The sequence below is a fragment of the Ptychodera flava genome, chromosome 22 (assembly GCF_041260155.1).
Source record: "Ptychodera flava strain L36383 chromosome 22, AS_Pfla_20210202, whole genome shotgun sequence".
Lineage (NCBI taxonomy): Eukaryota > Metazoa > Hemichordata > Enteropneusta > Ptychoderidae > Ptychodera > Ptychodera flava.
Window position 1 is genome coordinate 3,043,644 of NC_091949.1, and position 14,056 is coordinate 3,057,699.

The window sequence follows — 14,056 nt, forward strand, 5'->3', positions numbered from 1 at the left end:
ATTTCAAATCCAAAACTTTTAGGCAGCAGGTTGTTGGTACATACTGTATGTTTTATACATGGACAGTGAGTTCATTGTTAGACAAAGACAGGGCAAAGTCACACCATGTTTCATGACTCTTAAAATTACAATTCACAACTCAAAATTTCAGAATGACTCATTTCATTGGATTTCAACAGATGTACCACAACATGATCTGTAAGACGTCTAAAGACTTACGACTCTAAAAATTGTCTAATTGGGTTTCTTTTCATAAAAGATATAACAAGAGAACAAGACTTGTCTTAAATTTCAGTAAGTTAATTCTACCAGCTGATCTGATCTGTAGGCAAGGCTTACCAAAGTTTATAATAATTCATGCCAAGACGGGCAGTTGATATTTGTGGGAAAATACTCAGTATTCAACTGGTAATACTGGCTGAGATTGGTGAAAGGTAGACAAGTTTAACTGCTTTAATCTTGAACTTATTAAATGAGAATGGAAGAGCGGATGAATTATCGGAAACCATTCAGTGTGTTGCCAACTAATTATTACAACTTCTATGAATGAAATGCCATGGCAACGGTATGAACACTGTGACTGTACTAACATTTCCTTTCAGAGAAAATGTCCTTGAAGTATTTCACTCATGTATTTATGCCGGCACAATTCCTTTAAAACTGAGAGTAAGGTGATATAACTGCCCTTTGTGGCATCTCTCACTTGTAGGTTTTTACGGTCAGACCAGAGGGCCAGTTTTCATAACGGCCAACTGCAAGGATGCAACCTGCTATAATTGAACTCCTTGATGGTTATGTAAAAAGTTGATAGTATTGCTTTTAGTTGCAAATCATGGAAAATATAGAATTTGTGTACTTTATAGGGCTAACACTCATACAATTTGCATAAATAAATATTATAATTTACATAATGTTGCACTTGAAAGATGAGATCCAAAATGGTTGCCAAAGCTCTTAGTTATAAGGTTTGATATTGAGAAATGATGGATTATGGGGAATACGTACATGATAGTGGTTGTCTCATAAAATGGCAAACTTAAATAATTGTATTGAATTTTGCAACTTAAAACTGATTAAATTCAATCTGTATTTAATGAAATCAATATTTTCTATGCAACAGAAACATTTACATGTACAGTATGGTGGCTTCAAACAACACTCTATCAATTATTTCAATCATCAAAATTGAGTGAGTTATTGAAATGGCACAAGATCAACAATTACAAAGATAGTTCAGGTGAAAAATAGAGTGGACATTTAAGTTTGATACCTGCATGGATGCTTGTTTGAACTTCAATTTTAAGTATTTTTATAAAGATAATTGTCTGCTTGAATCAAAATATGGATTGTTATGAAAGACGGAAGGTATAAGGCCCATGGAAATCATAGCAATGAGTCTGAATTTGGCAAAAACACCACTGAGGGCGCTATTTTCATTTCAACTTGTAACTCAAAATTTCCCTCGACTTTCCCACACGAAAATTCATCAGTAGTCACGCTGGCATTGACCTAAAATCTGTTTTAAAGAAGGACAATTGAGCTCAACATTACTGTAGTTGCCTATGGGAAATTAATCACTGGTCTAGTGCCTGATATCTTTGTTGGACAAAAATAAATATGCAGCTGCTATCATTGTACTGGTACACGTAGACTGTATTTTTGAAGATGCTAACTGTACACAATATTTGTACATGTATGTACATGTGCATTAATTAGTGTGTAACTTTTGAGTAAACACATACAGATGCCAAGATTTAAGAAGTCAATTAAAAAACTTACCACCCATGATTTCGGCATCAGTCTTGTAAGAAGTGCAGGGTTTCTAGCGATGGCGACAGCAGATAATGCTGTCATTCCTAGGCCAGCACCAAAGCTCAAATATGTTGACTTGATCCTATCTCTCACATACTGTGGCCAAATCCTACAGGGTTATTACAAGTTTTCATTTATTAAATTCAAGATAATGTATTGTAAGTGTACTGTCATTGATATTTCACTTACTCTTTGTACTTAACCCTTTCAGGCCTAAACCTCTATATATCGGGGTAGCTCTAGTAAGTTACCAGAAAGTCAGGCCTGAAAGGGTTAAGCCATGCATCAATAAAACATCCGTCATACGTTACATCAATGTCACTGGTCAATGTAATAAAGATTTTGTGATAATGAAAACAACTTTTCCCTTCCTGACTGGAAATATAATTTACAACACCAACATTACTCTAGCTAGACATGATATACATCACCCACACTTATATACATTTAACTAGTCTGATTGGCATCTAACCAGTCTTATTGCTACTAAATTAACCAGTCTTATTGGCATTTAACCAGTCTTATTGGCATCTAACCAGTCTTATTGGCATCTAACCAGTCTTATTGCCATTTAATAAACCAGTCTTATTGGCATTTTACCAGTCTTATTGGCATATAACCAGTTTTATTGGCATTTAACCAGTCTTATTGGCATCTTTCTTGTTACACACTCTTTACTTACGCTGATTTTTCTAAAGCACCAACTTCATTAGACATCCCAAGACCATAATAACACAATGCTCCAATACCAATAGCTGATGCTCCAGCCACAATACCACGTCCCATCACAATTGCTGTGCAAAATCAAGAACGGAAAGGATACATTTAGATGTTGCAAATTATGGGGAAGCTGTAAAACTTACGTGCATAATGAAAGTGTACATAACCTCTACGTAGATGTCTGATTATTTGATTACTGTTGAGTGATATCAAGAATCACTGATTATATGTTATGGCACAATGGTACAATGAACTGTTGGAAAATTGCAAGCCTGAGTAAACTGCCTGCAATACATCCTTTCATTTCATTAAGGGTATTGTCATTTATTACAGCAGCTCCATGATTGTACATCACAGAGATCAATCTGCAGGTAAATGTTGTGATTGTCAAAACACTGCTTGTGCATGTAATTACAACTTTCATCATTTGGCATAAATACCCAAGCCATCAGAGTTCTAGTAATTTACACAATGTATTTTGACTCTTCTGTCATATTACTAAATGTAAGTTGATGTAAATAATTCAACTTGAGGGGTACTCATCAGAATAAAATCATAGAACCAGAATTGACTGAGTTCAAATAGACATTAGGAGATTTCTCAATAATTAGGTCCACTACAATTTTTGAATGATGAAACAGTCATATACTTTCAAGGTTACCCAAATAGCAATGTACAAAGTCGGCAAATAACATACAGTGTAAATCATCAATACACTAGTTCTGACATTGAAAAGACAACACAGAAATGTTGGAAGCTTTTCATTGAAAAAGCAAAACACCACATTTTTAAGGACATGGTCAGAGGGGACACTTCAGATAATGAACATCACCATAATCTTGAACACTATGATGTGTTTTTGAACTGGTTTGCCTCAGAAGAAATGCCTGTAAATGCAAAAGGCATATATCATGTATAGTGATCAAATCTGACTGTGGTTTCTCTTGTATAAAGAAGACTGTTTAAATGGTTGCAAAATTGTAATTCTTTGCAGTGTTTTCAATAAGGTTGGGAAACATTAGTAAATGATTTTGGAAACCTAGTAACACTTCTGCTGTCCCCCCAGTAAAATGACTAGGGAAGCCTGTTAGCATATATCTGCTTACTGATCATAATAAAAATACTGATTTTACGATGATCCATACTCTTGGATTTGTATCATTGGTTAAGTTTTTAAAAAAATAATGATTCTTGTACGATATTGGTCTGTTTCCACTATCAACTGCATCTGATAAATACACAACTGGTGCAAACTAAGTGTCATGATATGTTCTTGGTTTTCACCAACTTCAAGAAGTAAAATATATATTACTTATGCAATCATATAGCACTTCCAAGCCCATAATGGACAAAAGCAAACTATGCATGACAAAATGTACAAGGCAAAGCTGAGGACGGTAGGAAGTGCAAAGTTTGCTTAAGTCCATCATGAGCTGAAAGGGGTACATTTGTGCTATTATTTTATAGTTTGGCAATGCCTGGGAAGTCATAGCATATACAAAATATCTAGAGCCACAATACTAGATGATCAGATACATTATCAGTAATAATTTGGGGGATGACGCTGCAACATTCAAGGTATTGATGAAGCTATAATATAATATCACATGATTTAGATCGCCTACATGTACAAATTAAGGGCAATGTTGACCTCTATAACGACATCGCAATATTGTGATCAGACATATTTTGCCTGCATTGGTTTTTTTTCAAACTACGATACCACAACAGGCTATGAAACAGATTTTTTTCTTTGATGCATGTCACAACGAGACAGTTTAGTCTGATATGGATGATACATGATGGGGAAGTTCTTATCAACTTACACATGTATGTATAGAATGTCAGAGAAAAGATGAATTTATCATAACAATATTTACACAAAATCTGGCATTCATTATTTGGAGAAAAAGGCTGTCAGGTGTGTGCATTTTTGTCACTTAAACCAGTGTCAAATAACGCAATGGATGGTACTTCAGATAAATCAGCTGTACAAAGGAAATATCGACTAGACTGTATCCCGCAGAATTTTATGCAGTCAGAGACAACGAGACGTGCCCTTCTGTTACTGATTGAACGTATTGAGAGTAATATTGAAACACAAATTAACCTGGACTTGGTTTACTCATCGCTATGTGACTGCATAATTACTTGCATGAATGAGTCTATCCCATATTTCGATTGTACAAAGAAAACTCGAAAACGTCATAAGTTTCACAAACCTTATTGGAATGAAGAGTTAAAAGTGTTGTGGAAAAATATGCGAGACAAAGAAAAGGATTTTCTTAAATGTAAGAAGCATGAGGTTGGGAATGCACAGTATTCTTACCTTAGAACACAATTTAAGATTGCCCGAAGTACATTTGATAAACGGTTGCGATCTCATGAACGTAAATTTAAGCTTGGTCTTTAAATGGAAATTGAGGAAATAAGTTGCGAATCCTACACGCTTTTGGGAGTATGTTGAGCGTTTGGGACCCAGTAAAAAGGTTAAGAATTCTATACCCATGGAAGTTTATAATGATGACCATAATGTTATTACTGACTCGAATTTTGTATTAGGTTCTTGGAAGAGAGATTTTTCTGCTTATATTCACAAACCAGTGATGCTAGGATCAGTTTGATGAGCAATTTTATAGTCAGTGTCGCGGTGAACTTTTTTCTCCTCGCGTACGGCATACGCATTAGTCTGCTAAAATTGCGTAATGGCTGGATTTGAGTGCGTAATTTCACTTCCGCACTCGATTGATGAAAAAATTGACTGCAAAATACAATGTGCCGTTGAATAAACCTACACTACATATTCGGATTGTACGATGTAACATTATTTTAATGAAAACAGTTTAACGAACAACTTGAACAATGTTGAAACGTAACAGGAAGGGCATACATGCGACCGTCAAAACACATTGGGCAACCCAAAAGTTAGAGTTATGGCAGCTTATCCAGACGGTTTCTGGACGTTTCGGCACCAAGTCGTTTCGGCCCAAGACGTTTCGGCCTGTGAATTTCAGGCCCCAAGTCCGACGTTTCGGCACCGCTGAAGGCTACCTGTGGGAACTAGTGCTGGAGCGTAATGTTACAAATCAAAGTACTAAAAAGTATAGTGTCAACTAACATTCACGTACATGCTTTAATCTTTGTTAGAACATGGGAAGAGACCGTAAGAAAAAACTTCGTATCATTTTGAAATCTGTGACACAAGTTTATCGATATCAATAGCCGCCGACACGGCAAAAGTTTGAAAGCGGTGACGAAACAGCACGGCAAAATTCACACAAAATGCACATAAAGTACGGGTCAGAACGCAAAGGTCACGCTTACGAATATGACGGATCAGTCAATTACTGAATAGTTTGAAAAAAAATCGAAACACAGATGCCGAAACGTCTTGGGTTGCAGTGCCGAAGTGACTTGGGACCGGAAATTGAGAGGCTGAAACGACTTGGGCCGAAACGACTTGGTGCCTGAACGACCAGTTACCATCCAGACACTTCTGCAGTGTTCAAAATTTATCGGGATTCCGACGAGCTCTACCGATGAATCATTTTTTTTCACGGACTCGTAGAGCAAAGTTGAAAGAAAACAGATTTGTCTGCTTCGACGCCATGCTGCATGTGTGCTTGATCAAAATTTGGGAACAGCGAGACGCGATGATCGTGCACGGTCGGCATTTATATAATTTGTCGCAACATTTCTGTCAATCACTCACTTTCAGAATTTATCGCTCGCCTGAAAATTAGCAACGTAATTCATAGGCACAGCTGACATGATAACGTGCCTAACGTGATGAACGTGTGGACTACGATGCCGATTTTTCAGACAACGCCCAGAGAATCCGAAACTTTCCACACAACATGAGTGATTGACAGAAATGTGTTGCAACAAATTTCGTCTGGTTGTCGCCTAAGCTCAGTCGTGGGGAGTGCTTTCGGTGTTATCCTTTGCGTATAGAAAACGCATAACGATGAAAAAAATGCGTAGAGAGTCAATTTCAATGCGTAAATACGCACGATTTTTGCGTAAACGCGAACTCTGATAGTGATGTGAAACATCATAAGTCTGTGTTAGAGAATAATTTATCTGATCCGTTATTATGAACAAAATCAACATTTGAATAAAAATTTCACTTTTGCTGAAGTTAAATGTGCCGTATTAAAGGGTAAAAATAGGAAAGCAAGTGGTATTGATAACATTCCATATGAAGTGATTAAAAATGACAATGTTATTGAAGTTTTAGTTCATCTTTTTCAAATGTGTTTTGATTCTGGCAAGATACCCAGTATTTGGCGTAAAAGTGTGATTTATCCTATTCCTAAGTGTCGAACTAATGATGTGAGAGTTCCACTTAATTATAGAGGAATAAGTTTGTTGTCTGTCATTTCAAAAGTATATAGTTCAATTCTAAATAAAAGACTTACTGTATTTTTAGATAATAATAATATTTTAGTTGACGAGCAGAATGGATTTCGTAAAAACAGGTCTTGTCAAGATCATGTTTTTGTTCTTACATCCATTATTAGAAACAGAATGAACAACAGTCTTCCTACTTTTGTAACTTTTATTGATTTACAGAAAGCATTTGATTTTGTAGATAGAAATATCCTTTTGTATAAACTTTTACTTAATAACATTGATGGGAAAATGTACAATTCAATAGCATCATTATATTCAAATACGTCAGCTTGTGTCAAAGTTAATGACAATTATACTGACTGGTTCAATACATTGCATGGTGTAAGGCAGGGTGATAATCTTTCACCAACTTTATTTTCTATATTTATCAATGACTTGGTTGTAGATTTAAAAGAGTTAAATTGTGGCATTCAAATAGGCGACGATAATGTATCAGCTCTGTTGTATGCCGACGATATTGCTGTAATTTCGCACAATGAAGAGAACATGCAAAAGATGTTAGACTACATTACTTCATGGTGTAGAAAATGGCGTCTTTTAATAAATAAAAGTAAATCACATGTTGTTCATTTCAGACGTAGAGGTATAGAGAGAAGTAACTTCACGTTTCGATTAGCAGGTGCTGAATTAGAGCAGTGTTCTCCACAAGGGGTTTTTGACGGGCGGTGCGCCCGGCTTCTTTTTGTCGCCGCCCACCTTTAATTTCGCCCGCCCGCTTTAATCTCGCCCGCCCACCTTTGTTTTCTGTCGCCTAAACTGTTTTCACAGTCAGTTGTCCGAACAATATCTGAAAGCCTATTGAATAACCAGATATGAACTGAAAATGCTCACGTGTTTCATTATATATTGCATTTATGTGCAAGTTTGAACCTTTGCTACATGTTTGCTACATTAAAAGTGTTATGATCAATATAATGACTTTCACCAAAGATCAATTCTAAAGATCATTAAGTATTCAAATATGTAATAAGCTGAAATAAAAAAATCGTTAATTTCTTTGAGTACTGTCATTGTATCACAATGTAGCATGTGTAATTGAATTTGGTCAAGTCCTTCAAGCTCTATATGCCAAACCGTGAAAGTTTATTAGCTATGCAAATTATTAATTAGCTGACCTGAAAATGCAAAATGACTTTAAATACTGTTATAACCTGGTATAATAATCAATGTACACAGCATGTTTCGCCAAATTTTATCAAGTAAATGCCAGTATATATCCCTAATTTGGAAGGTTCATTAAATATGCATATTGGAATTGGCTGAAAAAAATGTCAAATGACTTTCAATAATCTTGTATCATAGTATCTTTAATGTACATAGCAAGTTTTGCCAACTTTGGTCAAGTCAAAACAGAGATAAATATTGCTAATAAATGCGGGATATCGGACCGCAGGCGGGCGAAGATTGCATTATAAGCGCGCCAACCCAAACTCACTGCATGGACATCACATTTACGAAATCGAAGTCCAAAGTCAACTACGTCATTGTTAGAATAAGAGAGGTTTTCCATAACACGGGAGCATACCACCACAAATTTTGCACAGATGGCGTTGCACTGGCATTGAAAAAGGGTGCATGGGAGCATGGGAACGCGGGCAGTTTCCCTCGCTATGGGTAGGAAATGCATTGAGCAAGACACACTTCCGGGTTCGCAAAAAAACGAGGATCCCATTTACGGGGCGCTCAAATATAACTATTTGCTGTGATACATAGCAGAGGCGTATATGTTTGTGATGCTGAGAATAACATCAGTAAATAAATGACGGGTTTAAAAGTTGACGTTTTTTGCGATGAAACAGACTTCTGAAGGTAGCTCGCTTGGGGAACACGTCATCCCGGCCGCTGTCCGCTTTGACCCCAGTAATTCACACTGGTTTTGGTCGGCCCCAGGTACCCAAGTCACTTCGACCCCGTCACACTTTTGCCTACATGTCCACGGAGACGATTCAACATGTTCCACAACAAAGCCAAGACAAAAATTGAAAATATCAATAAAATGGCTTCACAAAGGCTGAAATACACGATACTCGATGAAGTATGAAGTTTATGAAATGAAATCAAAATTGACAACACAAGTGTTTGTCTCGGGTAATACCACTTGAACTATTCTACAGACTGTTTTTTCCATACAGTGCAGTATTTGTCAGTGACAAATTAATCTTTGCAATACATTTTTTGCGATGAGCTGGAAATTTGATTAATATCGAGTTAATGTACATAAATATTCCGTTATTTACTGGGACACGTTTATTTTCTCGATCCGCTATCTGCGGACTACGTGCTGAAGTACATTGACTGTTCATGTCAACGATCGTTTCTCCCTCTGCAGAGTTTCTGTATCCCGTTCAACAACGCTGTACCTCGATCACACGATAGTGACGCTATGTAGCTGTGCAGTATTGAAACTTATCATAAAATGGCCACCTCGTCTAACAGTAACACGTATTGTCGGGATTATCGTACGGAAAAAAGACTGCAAAAGTAAGACTTATGAATCTTCATCAGAATTGAACACATCATGATTGTACATGAGTATCAACCGTGAATGCACGTTGAGCTCGGCAGTTACACAAGCATGGTACGCTACATGTATAGCCCTACGAGTATGGCGACAGTGTCCGGCTTTGGCTACGCCGGGGGGCTACGCGCCTACCGGAGGTGGGAGGCGGCGTAGCCAAAGCCGGACACTCTCGCCATACTCGTAGGGCTAGCTACATGCACTGCCGCGATGCCGATCGTATGCATTCCAAGGCCTATCCCGGAATTTGTTTCACAAACAACCTCAAAGGAGAGCAAACATACTTCTATGGACAATGACGAATACGTTTCTTGGCGAAGCAAAATCAAAACAGTGCAGAAGTACATGAAGTAGGTCATAGGAACGCACACAGGGAATGCACAGCGTACACTGCGTACGTACGCAGGGCTAGCGAGAGAGTTGCCGACATCGACGGTTATTTACGAAAAAAGAATAAAAGACTGGCATTTTTGGAAGCAATCGAGTAGCTGAGGTAGGCAGGGATACGACTTGGGCCCAAGAACGCTGAATTTCGGCAGTAATTTGGCTTTTTACGTCAAGTCCAAAAATGGATTTGAAGTCACCAACTCTACGTACGGGTCTTTGCAGGGCTGTGGTGAGCGGGGCTATTAGCTGTAGCGGAACACACAGCATCGTACGCAGGGCTAAGAACGTATGTACTCATTTCTGGCGATCGAGCAGCGAGGGAAACAATCAATTACCAAGGATAAAGCTAATTTGCTAAACGATATTTTATCTTGAATAGTGAGTTGAATGAGTAATAAAATATCATATTTTTAATGTTCAATACGAGGTTGAAACACGTAGGGACCGTGGTTGAAACCAGAGCTATCCAGCTGTAGCCAACCTGGACAAGCACTTTTCACAGCGCCCTCAAACAGTCGATTGTTTTCACTTGTCATACGCGGCGTAACAGAAAAATTAAAACTTTCATAACTTCATTAATATCCAAGCCACGCCCACCAAAACCTTTTCAGTTCTAGCCATTTGAATTCTGAAGATGTCTACCAAATTTGACTGAAATACGTTCAGCCGTTTTTGAGAAAATGGACCCACAGACAGACAGACAGACAGACAGACAGACATCGCTGCGACATATGCTCACGTGTTCACACGTGAGCAAAAAATGACAGCAACTGACAATGTCGTGTAATAAAGAGGGACCGTTCACACATCTGTCGGTTTGTTTTGCGACTGCATGCAATCCTCAATGTTCTCCCCAGGCCCCGACGGCCCCGATCCTTTATTTTTTTCGCCCGATCCTGTTTCATATCCGCGGCGCCGATACTCTTTAGTAAATGTGGTTGAAGACCTATGTTTCTCAGCGGCGATTTTGTCACGCTCTTATTTCAGCAAGCTTTTCAAGTGTGAAACGGCCGTAGTGCCGATGAACACTGGCTAAGACTTCAATTCAAAAAGCTTGAAATGTGTTAAGCTGCGGACCGTACCGTACAGACACCGTCCATTTCATACAACGGACACGGTACACTCGAAGGCTCGGTGTTGCATTTTTGCCAGCGGACACTCAGTCAAAGCATCTATGCTATTGTCAACTGCCATTGCCGCCAATGTCTCGTACTTGTAAGGATCCGAAGGTCAGGAAAAGTGATTTCGATCAGATCTGGCTAAAATCGTACGATGGGTTGAGACAAATATCAGATGCAAAAAAGTATGGTACTTCGCGTGCTCAGGTCGTTGCGTATCCGAGCCAAGTTAGCCATTTTGAGATCCGTGTACGTCCACATGACGTTGAAGCCATGTGTGTCATTTCCTGTCACGCATTCGTAACTTGCATGGATTCATTCGATTGACTTTGAGAAGCAGTTGCGTTTGATCAAGTTTCAAAATCCGTGACCGTTTTAAAATATCAAAGGCACAATGAAATGAAGTAAAAAGAAACTGCACGAGCTAAAATCATCATTCGTGTGATCATCCGAATACAGCAGCTATGTACCGTACATACGGTTCTGTAGAAACTGTATAGTTCAAAGGTCGCGTGTGATCGAGATCTAGTGCGCCAGCGGCTCCACACAAACATGCATGGCAGCCTACGCCGCGCAGTTGTCGAAGTTTTGTACGTTTGCCGAACTAAGAGTCGATGAAATTTCAAATCTTTCTCTTGGAAATACTTGGTATCATTTTTTCGGGCCTCCCTTTAGTATGAATTGAGTTTTAAAGTCAACGTATGTTTCTCTGCAGGCATGCTCCGCTGACTCCGCATTGTAACTTTAGTAGTGCATTATTCAATCCCGTGTCAACTTGTCATGGACGTAAAAAAAAGACGTTCATGGCTTTACCAATCCGGCTACAGACAAACATATAGTAACAGTGGGTCACATGAAAACGTGCCACCATTTGCCACCGATTATTTCGAACACTGATTACTTCTCATGTAGGCCTACTTTTGAATTTTCATGTTGGTATTGTGTCAATATATTTACTAAATTGTGTATTGTTTGTATTAGTTCAATGTGTTTTTTTTCACTTTTGATGTTTTATTATTTATTTAAAGTAAATAGACAGGATTTAAATGTAAAAATAAATTGTATAGCTTGCCATTAATCACTGCTGAATGGAGAAAAAATATTGAGAATGTCAGAAGTATATCTCATCACTGGAGTGCCTTGTGAATAGCCCTGGTGATATGTAAATTGTATGCAAATATTATGCAAATACATATGCTAATTAGCCGCCCCGCCTTTAATTTTCATTTGTGGAGAACACTGTAGAGTATGTTACAAAATGTAAATACCTTGGGGTTGTGTTAGAAGAATCTTTTTACCATTTCAAATATATGTCTGAGATGCTTGCAGAATCTGCAAGCAGAGCTCTTGGTAAAATTTGTTCAAAGTTTAAAACTGTTAAAAATATGGGTTTTTGTACATTCACAAAATTGTATGACAACTGTGTAGTACCTATTATGGACTATTGTTCTGCTATCTGGGGATTTGCATCTCATGTAAAGTGTGACAATATCCAAAATAGAGCTCTTCGATTTTTTCTAGGAGTTCATAAATTTCCTCCCACTTCAGCAATTGAAGGTGATACTTGTTGGATTTCATCAAAAACTAGACACTGGACCAACATGGTCAGATACTGGAATAGACTGGTGAATATGGATCATAACCGATTGTGTAAACGAATATTCTTGTGGGACAACTCTTTATGTATTAATAATTTTAGTTATGAATTGCATGAAATTTTTACTATTTAGATATAGATGTTTTGGAAAATGGAGGTTGTTGTGATCTGGTAAAAGTTAAAGAAAAAGTTGAAGCAGACAGAGTAATTCAATGGTCTGAAAAAGTAAACAACCAACCCAAACTACGTACCTATAAGATTTTTAAAAGGGCCTTTCAAAGAGAAAACTATTTATTATATAATTTAGAGAGAAGTACCCGCTCACTTTATGCTCAGTTTAGATTTGGGATATTACCACTTCGTGTGGAAACTGGTAGATATAGAGGAGAAATTGTACAAGATAGAAAATGTATTTATTGTAACGATAACGCCCTTGAGGATGAAATGCATTTTTTATTACATTGTTCTTTGTACAATGATTACCAGACAACTTTATTTGATGCTGTTTATAATATTTGTAGAAACTTTGAAGATTACTCAGATGTTCAGAAATTCGATTTTTTAATTAATAACGCCAGTGGGAGTACAATCAAAATCATTTGTAAAGCTTACAAAAGACGACAATCGCTAACATATATAACGCGTTAATTTTCAGCCGTTGATCTTGTTTTTTAAATGACTTACCTGATTTGTACTGTGAAAATGTAATTGTTTGTATTTAGATTTTCTAGGAACAGCTTTCCTCACATGTATTTAACTTTATTTTAAAGTGACTAATAAGCCCGTTGTGGCTTGGTGTTTATCACTAGTCACTATTATAAATTACTACTACTACTACTACTACTAAACCTTGTCATGATTTCATGGTTAAAACATATAAATGTCTGAGAAAGACTGTGACAAGTTTTAAAGAGATAAAATTGATAGGTGAAAATGGAAAATCTCAGAACTTAGACCCTTTATTATGTAGAAAAAAGCAAGATGGCTCTTCTGGTTTTTCAACCCTTTGAGGCAGGTAAAGAAAAATGAAGATCCCACTACATCGGTCTGTCCTATGACCTGTATAACCTGTTTAAGATATTGATTCATAGACACCTGGGTAGACATGTCTTCTTTTCACATACCTGTTCCAGATGCTGGTTCTCTTGCTGCCTCCTTCAGTGACTTGGCTTTAGCTGCTCTTCTAGCCGCTAATCTTGACTGTGATGCATAATTCTGTGTTTTTATCACATTTATCAGACAACATTTAGTTTGTGTTGGCTGAATCCTCTTCATTGGAATGTAAACTAAGCTCCTAACAGGAATTTGTATCAACCTTGCTGCCATCATTTTGCTCTGAAATTACATAGAATTGTACAAAAATTGATTACTGCAATAATTTTGATTTAACCCTTTTCCTGCCAGACAGTATCACTTCCCCATCAGCCAAGTCAGTAAACAGCGGTATTGAGCCAAAACATGACGTATTTTCACACACTTGGCTTGGTA

At 37.5% G+C, this 14,056-nt stretch overlaps 1 protein-coding gene across 1 annotated transcript in view; it reads right to left on the bottom strand.

The window, feature by feature from the left end:
• The window catches only part of LOC139122455 (growth hormone-inducible transmembrane protein-like), a 45,329-nt gene that overhangs the window by 27,318 nt on the left and 3,955 nt on the right, over positions 1-14,056 (bottom strand). Inside the window, exons 2-4 of the mRNA XM_070687838.1 lie at positions 13,693-13,903; positions 2,495-2,606; positions 1,780-1,921 (exon numbers count right to left, since the gene is read on the bottom strand). Of these exons, the coding sequence (XP_070543939.1) occupies positions 1,780-1,921; positions 2,495-2,606; positions 13,693-13,897 (459 nt within the window). The 5' untranslated portion in view covers positions 13,898-13,903. The remainder of the gene's footprint in view (positions 1-1,779; positions 1,922-2,494; positions 2,607-13,692; positions 13,904-14,056) is intronic.